General features: G+C 40.1%; 1 protein-coding gene across 1 annotated transcript in view; it reads left to right on the forward strand.

Moving 5' to 3' along the window:
• The first annotated feature begins 197 nt into the window (after positions 1-197).
• Positions 198-16,338, forward strand: part of skic2 (SKI2 subunit of superkiller complex) — a 38,191-nt gene continuing 22,050 nt past the window's right edge. Inside the window, exons 1-16 of the mRNA XM_080442922.1 lie at positions 198-225; positions 2,413-2,534; positions 3,214-3,335; positions 4,037-4,154; positions 4,669-4,783; positions 5,257-5,331; positions 10,086-10,139; positions 10,243-10,406; positions 10,781-10,933; positions 11,529-11,674; positions 11,959-12,105; positions 12,771-12,855; positions 13,267-13,373; positions 13,795-13,941; positions 15,214-15,310; positions 15,976-16,188. Of these exons, the coding sequence (XP_080299048.1) occupies positions 213-225; positions 2,413-2,534; positions 3,214-3,335; positions 4,037-4,154; positions 4,669-4,783; positions 5,257-5,331; positions 10,086-10,139; positions 10,243-10,406; positions 10,781-10,933; positions 11,529-11,674; positions 11,959-12,105; positions 12,771-12,855; positions 13,267-13,373; positions 13,795-13,941; positions 15,214-15,310; positions 15,976-16,188 (1,878 nt within the window). The 5' untranslated portion in view covers positions 198-212. The remainder of the gene's footprint in view (positions 226-2,412; positions 2,535-3,213; positions 3,336-4,036; positions 4,155-4,668; positions 4,784-5,256; positions 5,332-10,085; positions 10,140-10,242; positions 10,407-10,780; positions 10,934-11,528; positions 11,675-11,958; positions 12,106-12,770; positions 12,856-13,266; positions 13,374-13,794; positions 13,942-15,213; positions 15,311-15,975; positions 16,189-16,338) is intronic.

Consider the following 16,338-nt stretch of genomic DNA (forward strand, 5'->3'; position numbering starts at 1 on the left):
CACTCACAGAGATAAAAAATCTGTGGCCAAATGAATAACAGAAATAAATCTGAAAAAAAGTTAGGGAAAAAAAGCATAATAATAATAAAAGGCATCTTTTTCTTCGTCAAGGCAATTTTACTTCTTCAGCGGTAGTTTTATTTTGAAGGATGACTTGTAACCCGGAAGTAATATTTATGGTTTCAGTTGTGATTCTTTTGGCTAGTGGAGCGATGGAAAGAATAGGTAAGATGATCATTACGTCTATTCATTCATCACTGAAAACACACCACAAATCATTGACTTAAGTAAAGCAAGGTACTGCTTGTTGCCTTTAGGTGACGGGCTAAACAATGCTGTGCATGCATCTACAGGGTGATAATGAAGCTAACTTGCTAGCAACCAACTCCCAAGTTAGTGTTTCAATATACGATCATCATGGATATTTATATCGATATATCACGATCTGATCTGTGTTCGCAAAAGCACTTAGTAAACAATTAACAGTTGACATGCATTGAATACCATATGGTCTTGATGTGTCAGTCATTCATTCACAACTCTTCAGGCATGTAAACAAAAAAAGAAAGAAAAACTAACACTTTATAATAAAGGTTATGTAATGAGTTAAATTGAGTTGTAACAATCGGTTTAGCCAGTTAAGTGTTGTATGACGAATTACGATATCAGATCAGAGCTATAGCTGTAGAATACAACTCTCGTAGACGTATTTATGATTCTGACGTTTTCAATCTACGAGAGTTGTAGGGTTCACCCCCCATGGACACAGGGACTTTCAGCACTATACCCCGTAGACACTCCAAACATGTACAAATTGAAAAAACGGTACTTACCCCCAGGCCCCAAATGTTAACTCACGCTACGGGGTAGTAGTTTAATGTAATAATCCATATCTTTCAATAAAGAAGTGTTTTAATGCCGTCTGTGGCCGATTCTGTCGGAAGTTCCCAATGGGCGGTAGTGACGCGCCCATCTGGTGATACCCGGAATTACACGCAATGTAAACAGGAAGTAAACGAGGGTGAAAAAATGGCGTTCGGCCACAGACGGCATTAAAACACTTCTTTATTGATAGATATGGATTATTACATTAAACTATTACCCCGTAGCGAGAGTTAACATTTGGTGCGTGGGGTTAAGCACCGTTTTTTTCAATTTGTACATGTTTGGAGTGTCTACGGGGTATAGTGCTGAAAGTCCCTGTGTCCATGGGGGGTGAACCCTACAACTCTCGTAGATTGAAAACGTCAGAATCATAAATACGTCTACGAGAGTTGTATTCTACAGCTAGATCAGAGGCAGAGCCATCAAATCATCACGTTGAATTATCGCTCAGCCCTTATCTGCACTGCACTTGTGCTCTGCGCCTTGTCATGTCTTGGTCAAATGTTGAATAGTTTTGAATGTCTTCTATAGTGGTGGAAAAAGTACTCACATTTTGTACTTTAAGTAAAAGTATCAATACTGCAATGTAGAAATACTCTGTTACAAGTAAAAGTCCGGTATTCAAAATGTACTTGAGTGAAAGTACAAAAGTATTCGCATTAAAATATACTATTTTAAGTACCTAAAGTAAAAGTACTCATTTTGCAGAATGTCCCATTTCACAAGTTTCTAAATGTATGAAAATGCTTTGAAAATGGCAGATCTGCAATTAAGTTCACAATGCCTCGCAAAGAGACGCTTTTGTGAGCTTGTAGATCGGCTATTTTCAAATAGCCTAAGTATGCATAGGGCTGAAGTGGTTAATGTATGTTTTGTAATGATAATCCAAATCTACAAAGTAACTATTAACTAAAAATTTCAAATAATTGTAGTGGAGTAAAAGTACAATATTTACCTCTGAGATGTGGAGTAAAAGTATTGATAATTGGAAGTACTCCAGTAAAGTAAAAGTACCTAAACATTTTACTTAAGTACAGTACTTGAGTAAATGTACTTAGTTGCTTTACACGCCTGCTTCTATGGAAGGTCCATTTCAAGATCTTGAAATATTATGCAAGTGGCCAAGATGGATTTTTAATTCCACCCTGGACTGTTCAAAACACGGATCATTGTGGACAAGCAGATTAAGAGGGAAACGGGGAAACGTTTGCATTGAGTACAGAATTCATCAACGTTTTTGTATGTTTTTTACGGTTTGGGGTTGCTGGCCCCAAGCCCTACCTTCCCCCATTTCTGGGTTCCAGATTGTTTAGGGTTGGCTTGTTAGTCCCCTTCCCTAACATTTTGTCTTCCAGGTGACAGATTACAGTCTCATACCATGTGAGACCAGACAGGTTTTGGGTCGCGTACAAGCCCGACCAACCCCTGCTACTGTGTAATGAAAGCCTGCGCCTATGCAGGCATTTCATACCAGCAGCACGAGACAGAATTCATCACTGCTGTCTCTTTTCTCCAACCACTGAATAGATCTGCCCCCCATGGGCCCCACAGACCTGCCTCTCTCACTGCTGGAGATGGGTTGTTCCGGGAGGCTGGAGCTGATCACCCATCCTCTGCCCCATGGTCAGCCCTTACCTCCACACAGCACGGTCAGTAGGCTATAGACCCGTTGGGTCCAATGCTGATCCAGAATTTGGAGAGTTCTACAGTCTAGTCTAATCTGTGGTCCACAGATTACTGATATTTTGATGATATTTTATAAAACAAATACATTTTTAAAAGGGAAAAAGGTTTAAATCTATTTAAAAAATAATGAAAACCTTTGATTTGATTATGTTATCATTAGAGAACATTTGTCATAAGCCAAAAATAGAAAAAATAGATTTCTTCGTTTTTGATAACTTAATGTAAAGGTAGAATACAGTAAGTGATATTTTGTTGGGTCTCACCATCTCTCTCGCCATCTCTCCAGCTAATAAACAAAAAAATACATTCACAGGTGTGTTTTCATATTTCATCCAATCAGGAGAGAGTACCTATTTATCAGCTTCAATTGTTTCGTGTTACTGTTTCAATGTTGTCTGCTCATTTCTTTCACTTCCAATTTCACTTGTTTATCCTGTATCCCGTATGAGTTCTCTCTTCTGATTGGATAAAATTGGTATCCCGTCCTAAAATGCATTTTCTGTTTACTAAAGAGAAAATCGATTATTTTTTATTTTAAATGTATTATCGATTTTTTTTTTTTTTAGAATCAATTAAATTGATTATTTCAATTAACTGTTGCACCCCTAATGTCGGCTGTCTCTTATGTTTTGTCATCTACAGCTTCCTCATGGCCTGCCTCCTACCAGCGTGAACCTGGAGACGGAAATAGAGAGGCAGTTTCTACGTGACCCCGCCTGGCTTCCAATACATGACACCGATGCTGCCTTTCAAAAGTTTCTGAAGTACGTACATGTCTGTAATGCATTACATATAGATAATTGGTGGAAAGGTTGTTCCTGGGCCAAGGAAAAACGGATTAACTTTCCACGCTGATTAGCCGAAAGGGGACATGGTATCGGGCATGGCCTGTCACAAAGAATTAACATAATTTTTGAACAGATTAACATATCACTACAATGCTTGGAGAAAGGGTTTATGATGGGCCCAGGAAGATCTGTTTAACCACAATAGCGTCCCTATTCTGGGCATGTCATATTAGGAAAACATTCGTTGAAGATAGGAGATTGGCACTTCTCAATGAAGAGATTTGTAAAGGGATCAAGTACAGATCCCTTAACTGGTCACATGCATGAAGTTCAGCCAAAAGGGGAGGTGAGGCCAGAAGCACTGCAATGTCTTATAGAAAACTGACACATTGACGAATGTCTGTGCTCTACCAATCTGGGAACACATTCGGTAAAAAAGAAAAACATATCTTTTTATTTTCTTAGTTTTTGCCTCTGTGCCGTGTTGGCAGAATGAATCTGTCTTGAGAGATTAGTGCTCTACTGAGTGACCATGTTTTCTAGTTGTATTATGTAACATACTATACGACGTATATGTAATATTTGTTCACATGTGTTATTGATGTATACATCTGCTCATTACTTGCATTATTGAATTACAAAATGTAAACTTAAGTAATAATGCTGTTTTCCCCCAGTGTGAGTCAGAGGGACATTCACATGGACTCTCTGCTCCACTGCACCCAGTCTCCACTGCACTCCAGCCTGTCGGTGGTCAGAGATCCAACCACAGGAATGCTATTGGACTTCACAGAGGTAGTTCACAACCACACTGCTCTTTCTTATTTTAGTGGCCATGTCCACAGACACGCGAACGCTCTGGACATGATATCCAAACTATAGTTCTCAAATTCTACCCGACCCCGGGCCGAAAAAGTGAACTTCACTAAGGTATCTAGTTCGTCGCCGTCCGACCTTCCTAGCCTGTGTTATAAAAAAGAAAAACTGCTGAAAATGGCCAAAACTCAGTTCAAAGCTTGCTGGATGTGGGACTTTGAGGACATTAAGCACATGATGACACTTTTTTTTCGGGCGTAAAATGATGGTAATTGTTCGGGCCGGGCCTTATTTTTCAGGCCCGTTGTGAAGCACTTTGTGACACTGTTATAGATGGATAAATAGATATATACTTTATTGATCCTGAAGGGGCAAAAAAATTAATGTATATATATACTGTGTATATATATACAGTATACACACACACACACATACACACATGTGGTTGATTTAGCTTGATGTCTTATCCCTTTCCATCCTTGTTAATGTCAAGGTGTTGCTGGAGGACACAGGGCTGTCAGCCAAGAATTCGTTGTCTTTACAACGTCAACCTGGTCCTCCGTCAGAGAGCCTGAGAGGAAGCAACACCAACTACCCCTTCTTGCCTGGTGAGTCCTGTGTTTAACAGCCACAGTAACAATCATTCTGTACTAAGAGGAAGTGTTTAAAGGGTAACATGTGGTGGAAAGTCAGTCCACCACATGGTCATGTTTATGTCATGGACAGTAGAATGCTTTATATTTTCCATATGAATGCCCCTAGTGGGAATGTCACTCTGTACTGCGGTAATTAATTAATTAGTTGCTTACTCCTGCCAGTGCCCTTGATCAAGGTACTGGCATTACAACTGGAAATGGTCCCTGAGCACTGCACGGTAGCTACTTAACTTCTCCTAACGATGGGTCAAACGCAGTGGACAAACGTCCCCAAGCAAGGGGACAATAGAGTATATCAAATTAAATCAAACTCTGAACCATTGGTAGTGCTGTTCCATACACACTGGACAATCAATGAAATAATTTATAATTCTGTATCATTCTGGTCATTAACAAACATGGGTGTGATGTCAATGTCTTTACAGGAGGTATGGAGGAACTTACTCTGGAACAGATCAAGAAGAAATCTGAGCTGGAGGAGGACATAGACTTCGAGAATGGTGATGGTTGACTTCATGGTCATAACTGTTTAGTGGAAGCTATTATTAATTTTGAGTATTAATTAATTATGTACCTGATCAGCAGTCACATAACAATTCATGCAATAACATGGAACTGTTATAAAACATTGGTAATGTCAAAGGGGAATCTGTACTGGGTGCTCAAAAACATAAATACATAATGAGGCAAAGACAACAATTCAGAATTCCAAGTATGAGAGATTTTACTCGAGTAAAAGGAGCAAACTCACACAACGAAATCATGCAATGGAACTTCCAGTTTGGCTCACTGAGGTAATGTTCTACCACTGGTTAAATAGGCCTGTTTCAGACATACCCCCTCAACACCAACCACAGACAGTTTTCACATAGAGATGTTAATTTAGTCAACAAGCATGATGACAAAACAAAAGAATTTAAATGTTGCATAGGTGCCAGCTTGTCTCATAGAAGCAGGGTGGGGTCAAGCATAAGAACATTTTATCACATTAGTTCATTTTAAATGTTTATATTCAAATATCCTTGACATTTCCCCCATTTTAACATTTAAAAAACCTTTACACAACAATACTCATAGCATATCGCAGGAATAGGCGAAAAACCCATATTCAATTTCACAGGAAAATTCCTATCCAGCCCAGCTCAATTAGCCACGACCACCCTTCCGGCCAACGACATGTAGAAGTTCAACAAAACAAAAACGCACAGGGAGAAAGCCCATTCATGTACAGAAAAATACAGTTACAAAATACAGGTACAGTTACAAAATACAGGTACAGATCATAAAAGAAATAAAGCTCAGAAAAGGTCCTTCTTCATGGCCCCAAAGTACCATAGTCCTTGTTTCACCAAAGTGATAGCAATGTCATTCTCTTGCCGTTAATGGAATGGGCATCCACAAAAAGAGCGATGCCGTCAACTGTAGCAAAACTCATAATTATTGACAAAGTCAGGATCCCGTGGCGTTTGCCCCGTCCTGCAATGTGAAGCGTGGTTCCAGGTCGTTCCTAGTCCAGAAGCCGGATCTCCTAAACTTTTAGGATCCAGAGTCCACTCAGCCAGTCCATCCCCCGTTGTGAACACCAGGGCTGAAGACTCCATAGGACCCTTAGCAACACCATCATACCATGGTCTTTTTCTTGAAAAAGAAACACAAAACTTGCATAAATAATGTCATCAAGGGTTCAAAATGTAAAATCACAAAATTCATTAAAATCACATACAGCATACTTTCAAAATTTAGCCAACATCTATTATATACAGGGATATATAGGATTAGATGAAATATTTTCAAACAGTGTAGCCATGCACATAATGTACCTACCGGTGTATATATATGATATTTGACTCTGCATATGGAAAAACAAATATCAATGTGTTATAGCAAACCACGATACTTAATACCACCCAAGCCGTAGAGATATTTAGCACGTTGTCATCATCTCTTATTTCTCCTCTCTCAGAACAGTTCCATTGCAGTTCATAAGTGGACCTGAGAATAAACACTCACAATAACATTATTTAACATATCCTAACTAAACCACATGTAAGGCATTTAGATATATATGGCACTTAGAGGCACACCACTAGCTATAGTAAACTAATCTTACTTTCATGTTTAGAAATCCATTCTCAAACCAATACTAGTTACCAATTACCATAACATTCATTAAATCAATATTGATATTTAGTGATGTGCTCCTGCAGTCCTGGCCATGTGTCTGTGTCACTAAGAGAGAAGAAATCATTTACTACAAAAACATCTTAAAAAGAAACAAAATAAAACATGACAGGAATTAGCATCATTCAATACAAATCTAAGCACACACAGAAACCATGTCATATGTTTACACAGCCCTTATGCTCAATTATTCAGTAGGAAAAGCACTAGGATACTTCAGATCAGAATAAACAATTGAAACAATCAAAATCAGAATAAACACCATACATTACCCCCCGTGTTTCGGATTATTGGAAAGTCCAGTGTTCCCGGCTACCAGAAAAATTGAAAGTAATACATTCGACGACACACGTCTCAATAGGTCAGTTATCAATTAGTTTGTTAGTCGTGCCATTAGTCACAAAATACACGTGGGATAAAGCACACTCATTATACAACAACATGAAATCACATCAAAACATTATGTTAGCCTCCCATAGAACGACACCGATCCTAAAAGAAATTGGGAAGGAAACAACATTATCGAGAGTAACTTTCCTAGCCTGGTAAACCCTCCCTCTGGAAATCTCATTTCTATTTGATTCCTGGAGTGAGTCTGGCATGAACCGCCTCTCTGCAATATTGGCTGTGTATGCCAAACGGCCGCGCCTATCAGCGTCGTCGCTCATTGTTCTGTGATTGACAGCTTACGTTGGCCAATCAGGTGGCGAGTTCGAGTGAGCCCAAAACACGAACGGCAGCCATCTTTTTCTTGTGCGGCCAATTCTCCGCTATTTTTTTACTTCAAAAAGCTCTCTAACTTCTATTTTGAGGCACGGAATTTACTTATAAGATATCGTTTGGATAGAATTTAGTTGTTTAACTTCATATATGTGGTCAATTAATCATGACAAAGCCTATTTAAAAAAAAAAAATTAGAGAACCGGTAGGGGCGGGCAGTGACACCATTGTACCCGAAAAAGGCAACCCATTTTGGGTATGGCTGTCTCAAAAGTCCCGTCGCGTCACATTAAGACTGGTGAACTGCTGATTGGCTGAAGGGGAAAAATTATCATTGGCTGAAGGGGTTGTCAGTCAACGGTATTACTCCCGCCCAACTCCAGCACAGCCAATATTGCAGACAGGCGGATCAGGCCAGACTCACTCCTGAAATGAAATGGAATTGAGATTTCCGGAGGGAGGGTTTACCAGGCTATAACTTTCCCACAAGCCCAAAAATCAGAAAAGAAAACCCATACTGGTATTGTCGGATTCCTGCTACATGGCGTCCCAATGGAGCAGAAATCCTCAACCCAGACCCTGACCCCACAGCGGATGAAGAGCCCCCATCAACACACAGGAGAAAAAAATCACACACTGTCTACATTAAGATATATTCACATTCTCAATCACTCATCCCTAAAAATGATGGCACTTCCATTGTAGTGTCAAAAGGAATGGTTAATCTAATCACCATAGTAGCCAAAAGTACAGGGCTTAATCCAACAACACCTAATTCCAAGTGTCGACCACCTGCTGTGAGGGAAAGAAACTGAAACACTCCCCACTAAGATCAGAGCAGAGTACATTGGGTTCCCTATCAGTAGGTTTTACTGGTAGTAATACCAGATCCACAATCTCCTAAAACGAACCACTAACCTTTTGTGGTGTGTTACAGACCATACAAATTAATTCTTTTTAGAAATCTATTATCAGTTATTAGTATAATATTTAATTTTCATATCTATCTAAAACGATTTATCTATCTCCTGTTAACTATTTAACAGGCTACCATAACAAAAGGATTCAATACTCACTTTGAATTTTAAGCTACTCAGTACCCCTCCTTTTCAAGACAGCAGAACAACGGTTTTCTCGAGGCCTCGGTCAGTCCCGACAGGCCTTTAAAAAAATCCATGTACTTACAGATGCTGCACCTTAACCTTGATCAAAAGTTAATTGTGTTGTCTTGTACACACAACATTACAATAAACAACACTCGCACACACACACACACACTCATACAAACCATTCATTCTGTGCTAGCTTTGTTGTATCTCTGTACAACAGGACCCTCAGGCCGGACAAAAGTCCCCCTGAACAGACAGCCGGCGACCGTTTGATTGATTGATTGAATAACTTCTATACAAATACATGCAAAAACTAAAAGAGTCACTGAACGCATTTACACAACCTTACTAAACATGACCTCCTAACGGTTTGAGTGTGTCGGCTTATGATTACTGCGTTTCCCCGACTGACGTTAATCGGCAACACTAAAAAACATTCCATTAAGAATACAAATCTAAAAGATTAAAACACGTCCACAGCCTCCATTTTTCCATATATTGTATCCTCAAGGATGTATTCAAAAAAAATCCAGCAAAGTCCCTCCAATCTGTGTCATGCGCATGAAGGCGAGACATTTCAGTCTCCCTACATATAGGCCATCAAAATGCCTATGGTGATCACAATTCATCACTGATACTTTAGAATCCTGAAAAAAAGTAATTCCTCATGTACAGAACATCCAAACAGAGACCTCAGTACTCACCCCGGATGGCTGGCTGAGCAGCGAAGACTGCCAGGCCACGACCACTCTTCCCCACTCAGCCAGCACCCGTCCAAATCGTTCAATGATCTCGGCGGACTACCTTCAAATGTGAAAGGGGAATCTGTACTGGGTGCTCAAAAACATAAATACATAATGAGGCAAAGACAACAATTCAGAATTCCAAGTATGAGAGATTTTACTCGAGTAAAAGGAGCAAACTCACACAACGAAATCATGCAATGGAACTTCCAGTTTGGCTCACTGAGGTAATGTTCTACCACTGGTTAAATAGGCCTGTTTCAGACACACCCCCTCAACACCAACCACAGACAGTTTTCACATAGAGATGTTAATTTAGTCAACAAGCATGATGACAAAACAAAAGAATTTAAATGTTGCATAGGTGCCAGCTTGTCTCATAGAAGCAGGGTGGGGTCAAGCATAAGAACATTTTATCACATTAGTTCATTTTAAATGTTTATATTCAAATATCCTTGACAGTAAGACATACATTCCTATGTCGATGTTCCTTTCTTATAGGTTTACTTACAGTTCCTCCCGGATTTAAAGCTGGGGTGGACTTCAGTGACAAAGGTTTGTATTGAGCTCAGTCCATCTTACTGGATTTTAGTTCAATTGAATGAATTAATGTATTAATTGATATAATCCATTCATCTATGATTTTCTTTTCTTCAAGATGCCAAAACAGCAAAGGCAGAAGTCAACCTCATGTCTCTTCTGTCCACCTTTGATGATGTCATTGACTTGCACCTTGTGGTGGAGGAGAAGGAGAAAGGCCAAGAAAACAGTGAAACGCCAAAACTAGCGAGAACAAACAGCTTAGAAGAGCTGGGCATCAAGGTACCTAAGGAAATGATGCTTCTGTCATAAACATCAAAATGTGGTTTGAACCACTTTCAACCTGGTGTCCCTATTTTTATATTAGCGAGACTTATATATATTATAGGCGACAACTTTCAGAAGATTCTTTAAAAAAAACAACGCAAATATTGTGAGCTTGTAGATCGCTATTCGTTGTACAACAAAGTATTTAGGGGATAAGTGGTTATGTCATACAGTAGGAAAGGAAGATATCAGACAGGTCTCATCAGAATTTGTCTCAAAGGACAGAAGAGAAAAACAGTTGATGTGATAGTACTGTAACATTACCTCTAACAAACTTTTCAAATGTGAATGTTTGACATTGAAATCCAGTTGTATTGTTCCACTTGCAGGATGCTGTGTCGCCCCCCTCGACATCAGAGAAGGAGAGAGACGTGTCCAAGCCAATAGAGGTCCCGGAGGAAAAGAAGAAATGGGCTATACCTGTAGATATCACCTCCCCCTGCCCTGACTTCCATAAACGCATCCCTAATCCAGCATTCAAGGTAAACAACTTGTGTGTGTGTGTGTGTGTGTGTGTGTGTGTGTGTGTGTGTGTGTGTGTGTGTGTGTGTGTGTGTGTGTGTGTGTGTGTGTGTGTGTGTGTGTGTGTGTGTGTGTGTGTGTGTGTGTGTGTGTGTGTGTGTGTGTCTTTAGTGTTATCGCTTTGATACCGTTGGTCCTGTGAGTGAAGAGAGTGTCCGTGGGAGGGCAAGTGTCAACACAAAAAATATTAATAAATGCCTACAGCCATTGTCAACCATAGACATTCAATTGCATTATTCAGTTAAATAGCTCAAGTTCTCACCAGACAAATGTTTTTTTTTACAAATACAGATGAGGATCAGCACTCAGTATAACACTTCCATTCCAATAAGAAACTAGGGATCTGATCATGCATTTTGGGCAGAAATGTGCAGACAATCAAATTTGTTCAGCTCAGGTTTGATAATTGAGGCTCTTTGTGTGTGTACGTGTACGTGCATGTGCCCGCACGTGCGTGCTACTGAATTCCATCTCTGGTAAAAGGCTAAAGTTCTGTCTCATCAGTCCAACATCAGTATAGTAACTTGAACATCTCTCTGCTGTCCTGCGGTCCAGTGGCCTTTTGAATTGGACGTGTTCCAGAAGCAAGCAGTGTTGAGACTGGAGGCTCATGAATCTGTTTTTGTGGCAGCGCACACTTCAGCTGGAAAAACTGTGGTGGCAGAGTACGCCATCGCCCTCTCCCAGAAACACATGACCAGGTGTGTGTGTGTGTGTGGTCTTAATGTGCCAGATGTCTCTTAGTCAGTCTCTCTCGTCTTTTGTGTATTAATCGTCCTTATAAAGACATATTCATCTAATTCACTTTTGTCTCAAGTGTTATTGTTTTGTCTTATATCTGTTTCAGATTTGAATATCGAACTTAGATAATGCGTTTGTGTAGAAACAGAGAGCAACCTATTTGTAGGTATATGTGAACATTCTCGATCAGTTAACTGATGCTGAATCTTATCCCACATCATCATCATGTGCCCCTGTGTTATAGGACCATCTATACCTCCCCCATCAAGGCTCTGTCCAACCAGAAGTTCAGGGACTTCAAGACCACGTTTGGAGACGTGGGACTGCTAACGGGTGATGTCCAAATCAGTCCAGAGGCTTCCTGTCTCATCATGACCACTGAGATTCTCAGGTGTTGATACCATCCCTTATCGGAAAATCAAAAACAAACTTATCATAATGTCCCGTTATTTGAAGAACGAAAACATCGCTATACAGCCCCACCTCACCTCTTGGTAATATGATCACCACAAACACACTTTAAAGCCCCACTCCATTATTTTCTTGTTTAACCTTTTCCTATGCCAGCCTGTAGTGCTATTCTGTACAAAGTTTCCAGAGGCCTCATAGACTAAATTTAGCTGCGACTCGCAGCTAGTATAAACTGGTTGATCTTTCTGTCAACCCAAAATATTCAAGTGCAAACCGAGAGCTGGGCGCAGTTCATGACAAATGACAAATAAGTTCATTTTGCATGCAAGGTGGAATTTGACTAAAGACTAAAACATTGACAAAAAAATCTCACTGCTGAAACCCCCATTTTGAAATTAGAATCAACCTGCTAGTCTTCCTGGTTGTCATTGCATTGCTAAGGCCTGATGTATATTATTTCAAACAACAAGCCTGTACACAGTTTGGTGGGAAAAAATAGGAAGGAAATTATATTGGTGGGGTTTTTAAACGCAGAAAAGACTGTTAAACATTGTAGTGCTTTATCTTCATTCAGAACACATTGGCATGATGTATGTTTGTACAGATGTTATTGGAAGGCCGTCTAGATTGTCTCTGTGTTGTCAGGTCCATGCTTTACAACGGCTCAGAGGTCATCAGAGACTTGGAGTGGGTAATCTTTGATGAGGTTCACTACATCAACGATGCAGAGGTACGAGCTTTTGATTCAGTCAGTTGAAAAGTCATTGGATTAATTATTCATTCACTGTCCTGGCTAGACTGCATGTTCTCACTCAGAGCATATATAACAATTATCAGGACTTCAGACTTTTACACTGGACCCCAACACCCAGGAAGTCTTCTGCTACATTGTTATTAAAGCTCCAATCTGGGAATTAACAAATGGTTCTTTTAGCCATCTGTATGGTGGACAATAGTAATACAGTCAAACTAGCTGATGAAGATCCTTAGGGGATTGACACATTGATTGTCAATAAACACAATGGTTTCAACAACAAACTCAACCTTCTTGATATATCCAGTGTTTTGTGTTACGCTTAAGAAACATCCTGGCATGAAAATCATACTTGGCAATAAAGTTGTTTTTATGTTGTGTTCTTAGAGAGGCGTGGTCTGGGAGGAAGTTCTGATCATGCTTCCTGAACACGTTGGCATCATTCTCCTCAGTGCCACCGTGCCCAACGCTGTGGAGTTCAGCGAGTGGATTGGGTAGGCACCCGACGCTGAGCCCAGCTGCGTCCCATATTATAACAGGCTGTTGAGTTCAGCTGTTAGGTAGATGTTAGTAGTCATTTTGGTTTATTCGAGTTTCAGGGTAGCAGCTGTGACTCTGCTGTCTCGCTACAGCAATTCTTATCAAAGGTGCAGTTCATATATGGAACACAAGATGGCAGACGTGAACAAATCACCAGGGAGAAAGGAGTGAAATTGTAGAGATGAGTGACTGGCTGACTGACAAGAAAATGTGTTCCAATCTACCAAAATGTGTGTGGCGAGTTAGACATAGCTTTGAATGATCTTGCTAATAAACTACCAGGTTAAGGTTCAACTGATGTATCTGTCTTGTGTTCTGTGTTTTCTGGTTTGTCTGACTATGTCACTTCGTGTCCTCCTGCATGTGTCTTTGCAGGCGTATAAAGAAGAGACACATTTATGTCATCAGCACAGTAAAGAGACCCGTCCCGCTGGAGCACTTCCTGTACACAGGAAACAGCAACAAGACGCAGAAAGAGCTCTTCCTATTGGTAGACGCCACGGGACACTTCCTCACTAGCGGGTACGTACAACACATTACAACCGATCAGTCAACAAACCAATACCTTTAATTACACAGAAATTGAAGCCTCGTTTGCTGCTAATTACAATAACAAACAGAAATAATAAGAGAGAAGCCGATCATTTATCACATAAGTTCAATCAAAAATCACTTTCAAATAAAACGGGGAGAATCTTCACTGAACTGATTTAGAAGATTTATCTCAGTAATGCATTACATGCCCAAATAAATCGATGGATTGGTTGAAATATAAGTCTTAATCAGGATTTTGTTGAGCCTGGTTAAGACTTTACCTGTAGGTTGGAAATCAGATAACGGTGTATATGAACAGCTCACTACCTCAGTATTGGCTTAATCGTGGTAAGATCAGTGCATAAGTGTGCATGGAAAGGCACTCAGTGGAAAGTGTTAGGGCTTCTGTCTAGAGAAGGGACGATAATCGTTATTATCGTTTATCGTGATAAAATAATGCTCACAATAATCGTATTGCGGAAATGTTTATTTATCGTGAAATTGTCCTCCGCCATACACCGGAATGAATTAGCTTTTGTTGAGCTGCAAATTCAGTTTCACTTAAATCCTCTTTACTTGATTAAACGGACCTGTAAAGAGCAATGCATTTGCATTGGGTGCGCTCTTATTTCACTCTGCACAAAACGATTCGCCAAACGTTCCCCCCAGAATAGGGACGCTGGGGGTTCAAGTGGTTAACAAAAGTGGCATATTAAAGGTATCATGACATTCATTTTCACTTTTTTATTTTCAATGTTTTATTTGGGGTTTTATGACCTCAATTACACCAAAAAAACCTGAACTTAGAACATTCAGTGGATTTTCTGTGGTCTGGGGTTTTCTGAATAATTAGGCTGAAAAGTAATCTGAGCTTGGCCCTTCGACAGTGAGGTCACAGTCGATTAATCCCGCCCACTCTCCTCCTCGCCCCTCCCCTCCCCTATCCTTTCCTTGGGGGGGGGGGCGGAGCAGAGGCGATGATTGACAGGCAAAATCCCTCACCAGCGACACCCGCAGGCAAAGATTTCTTTTTTCATTGCAGTTGAAAAGGCTTTAGAAATGTGAGAGAAAAACACCTGCCATGGATCACTGGAATGGAATTTTCACTTAAAACTTTTTGTACACTTTTGAAGGACCAGGACAAAGACTTTGAATGTGGTGTAAAAGTGAATGTCATTAAACCTTTAAGTTTTAAGCATATTTAGATTTTTGCCACAATAATCATGCCATGTCATTTTCATCCCTACTTCTGTCCATCAGGTACTATGCAGCAGTTGATGCCAAGAAAGAACGTACCAGTAAACACGCCCAGTCGTTTGGAACCAAGAACACGTCTCAGAACACAACACCCAACCAGGTTCTCTTCCTCCAGTCAGATGCTGTCTACTCCTCTGTCATGCCTGCTGTGCTCTCCATCCTTTATTAAATAACATATGTACACATTTGTACTTTTTATACTGCACAGATATGTTTCAAAGTGCAAAAGAATTGGCCAAAAGTATACAAAACTATATATATTTGGGTCTGTGACTAGAATATTGTCGCTGACAGGCAGAAACCTTGTATGTTCTTTTCTTTTTTTCATAAATGAATGCCCTACTTTGTCATACTATAGGGTCACACAAAAGTAGCAAAAATAGCCGATCGACAAGCTCACAATGCATCGCGATACGAGTGTCGTGAGCTTGTAGATCTATTTTGACTATTTTTGAATTTGTTTTAAAATTAAAGTGGATACGTTTGTTTGGGTTTTTTAAATATTGATCCTATAAAAAGAGCTTGTGTAAATAATAATAATAATTATAGTTTTTGATATTATAAGGTGTCCACCGTATAATATAGTGACAATATTATGTATAAAAACGATATTTCAATATTATTTACAAAAATATATACATCTGTGTACAGTATATATAGTTTTTGTTTTCCAACATATGAAATAATTGCTTACATTTATGGGAAGTTGAAACGTAGCCTATTATGTTCTAATACATTAAATCCGTTTGTTGCCTGCGGGTCCAGGACCGAGCGGTTTGGCTGTCTCTCCTTCACTCGCTGTCTCAGAGACAGCAGACTCCCGTGGTGGCGTTCACCTTCTCGCGTACACGCTGCGATGACAACGCACGCTCTCTGTCCTCCATGGACCTGACCTCATCCCCGGAGAAGGCGGAGATCCACTCCTTCTTCCAGAAGAGTCTGAGTCGACTCAGAGGCGGCGACCGACAGCTTCCCCAGGTATAAGAAACACCCAGAGGATTCTTGTTCTTATTCAGACAGGATAGTGTAGAGCAGCGGTTCACAACCTGTGGGCCGGGGCTCACTAGTGGGCTGAGAGGGTATTGCAAATGGGCGCCCAAATAACTGGCAGAACACTAAGACCTTATT

The sequence above is a fragment of the Gymnoscopelus braueri genome, assembly GCF_963280865.1.
Source record: "Gymnoscopelus braueri genome assembly, chromosome: 11".
In the NCBI taxonomy this organism is placed as follows: domain Eukaryota; kingdom Metazoa; phylum Chordata; class Actinopteri; order Myctophiformes; family Myctophidae; genus Gymnoscopelus; species Gymnoscopelus braueri.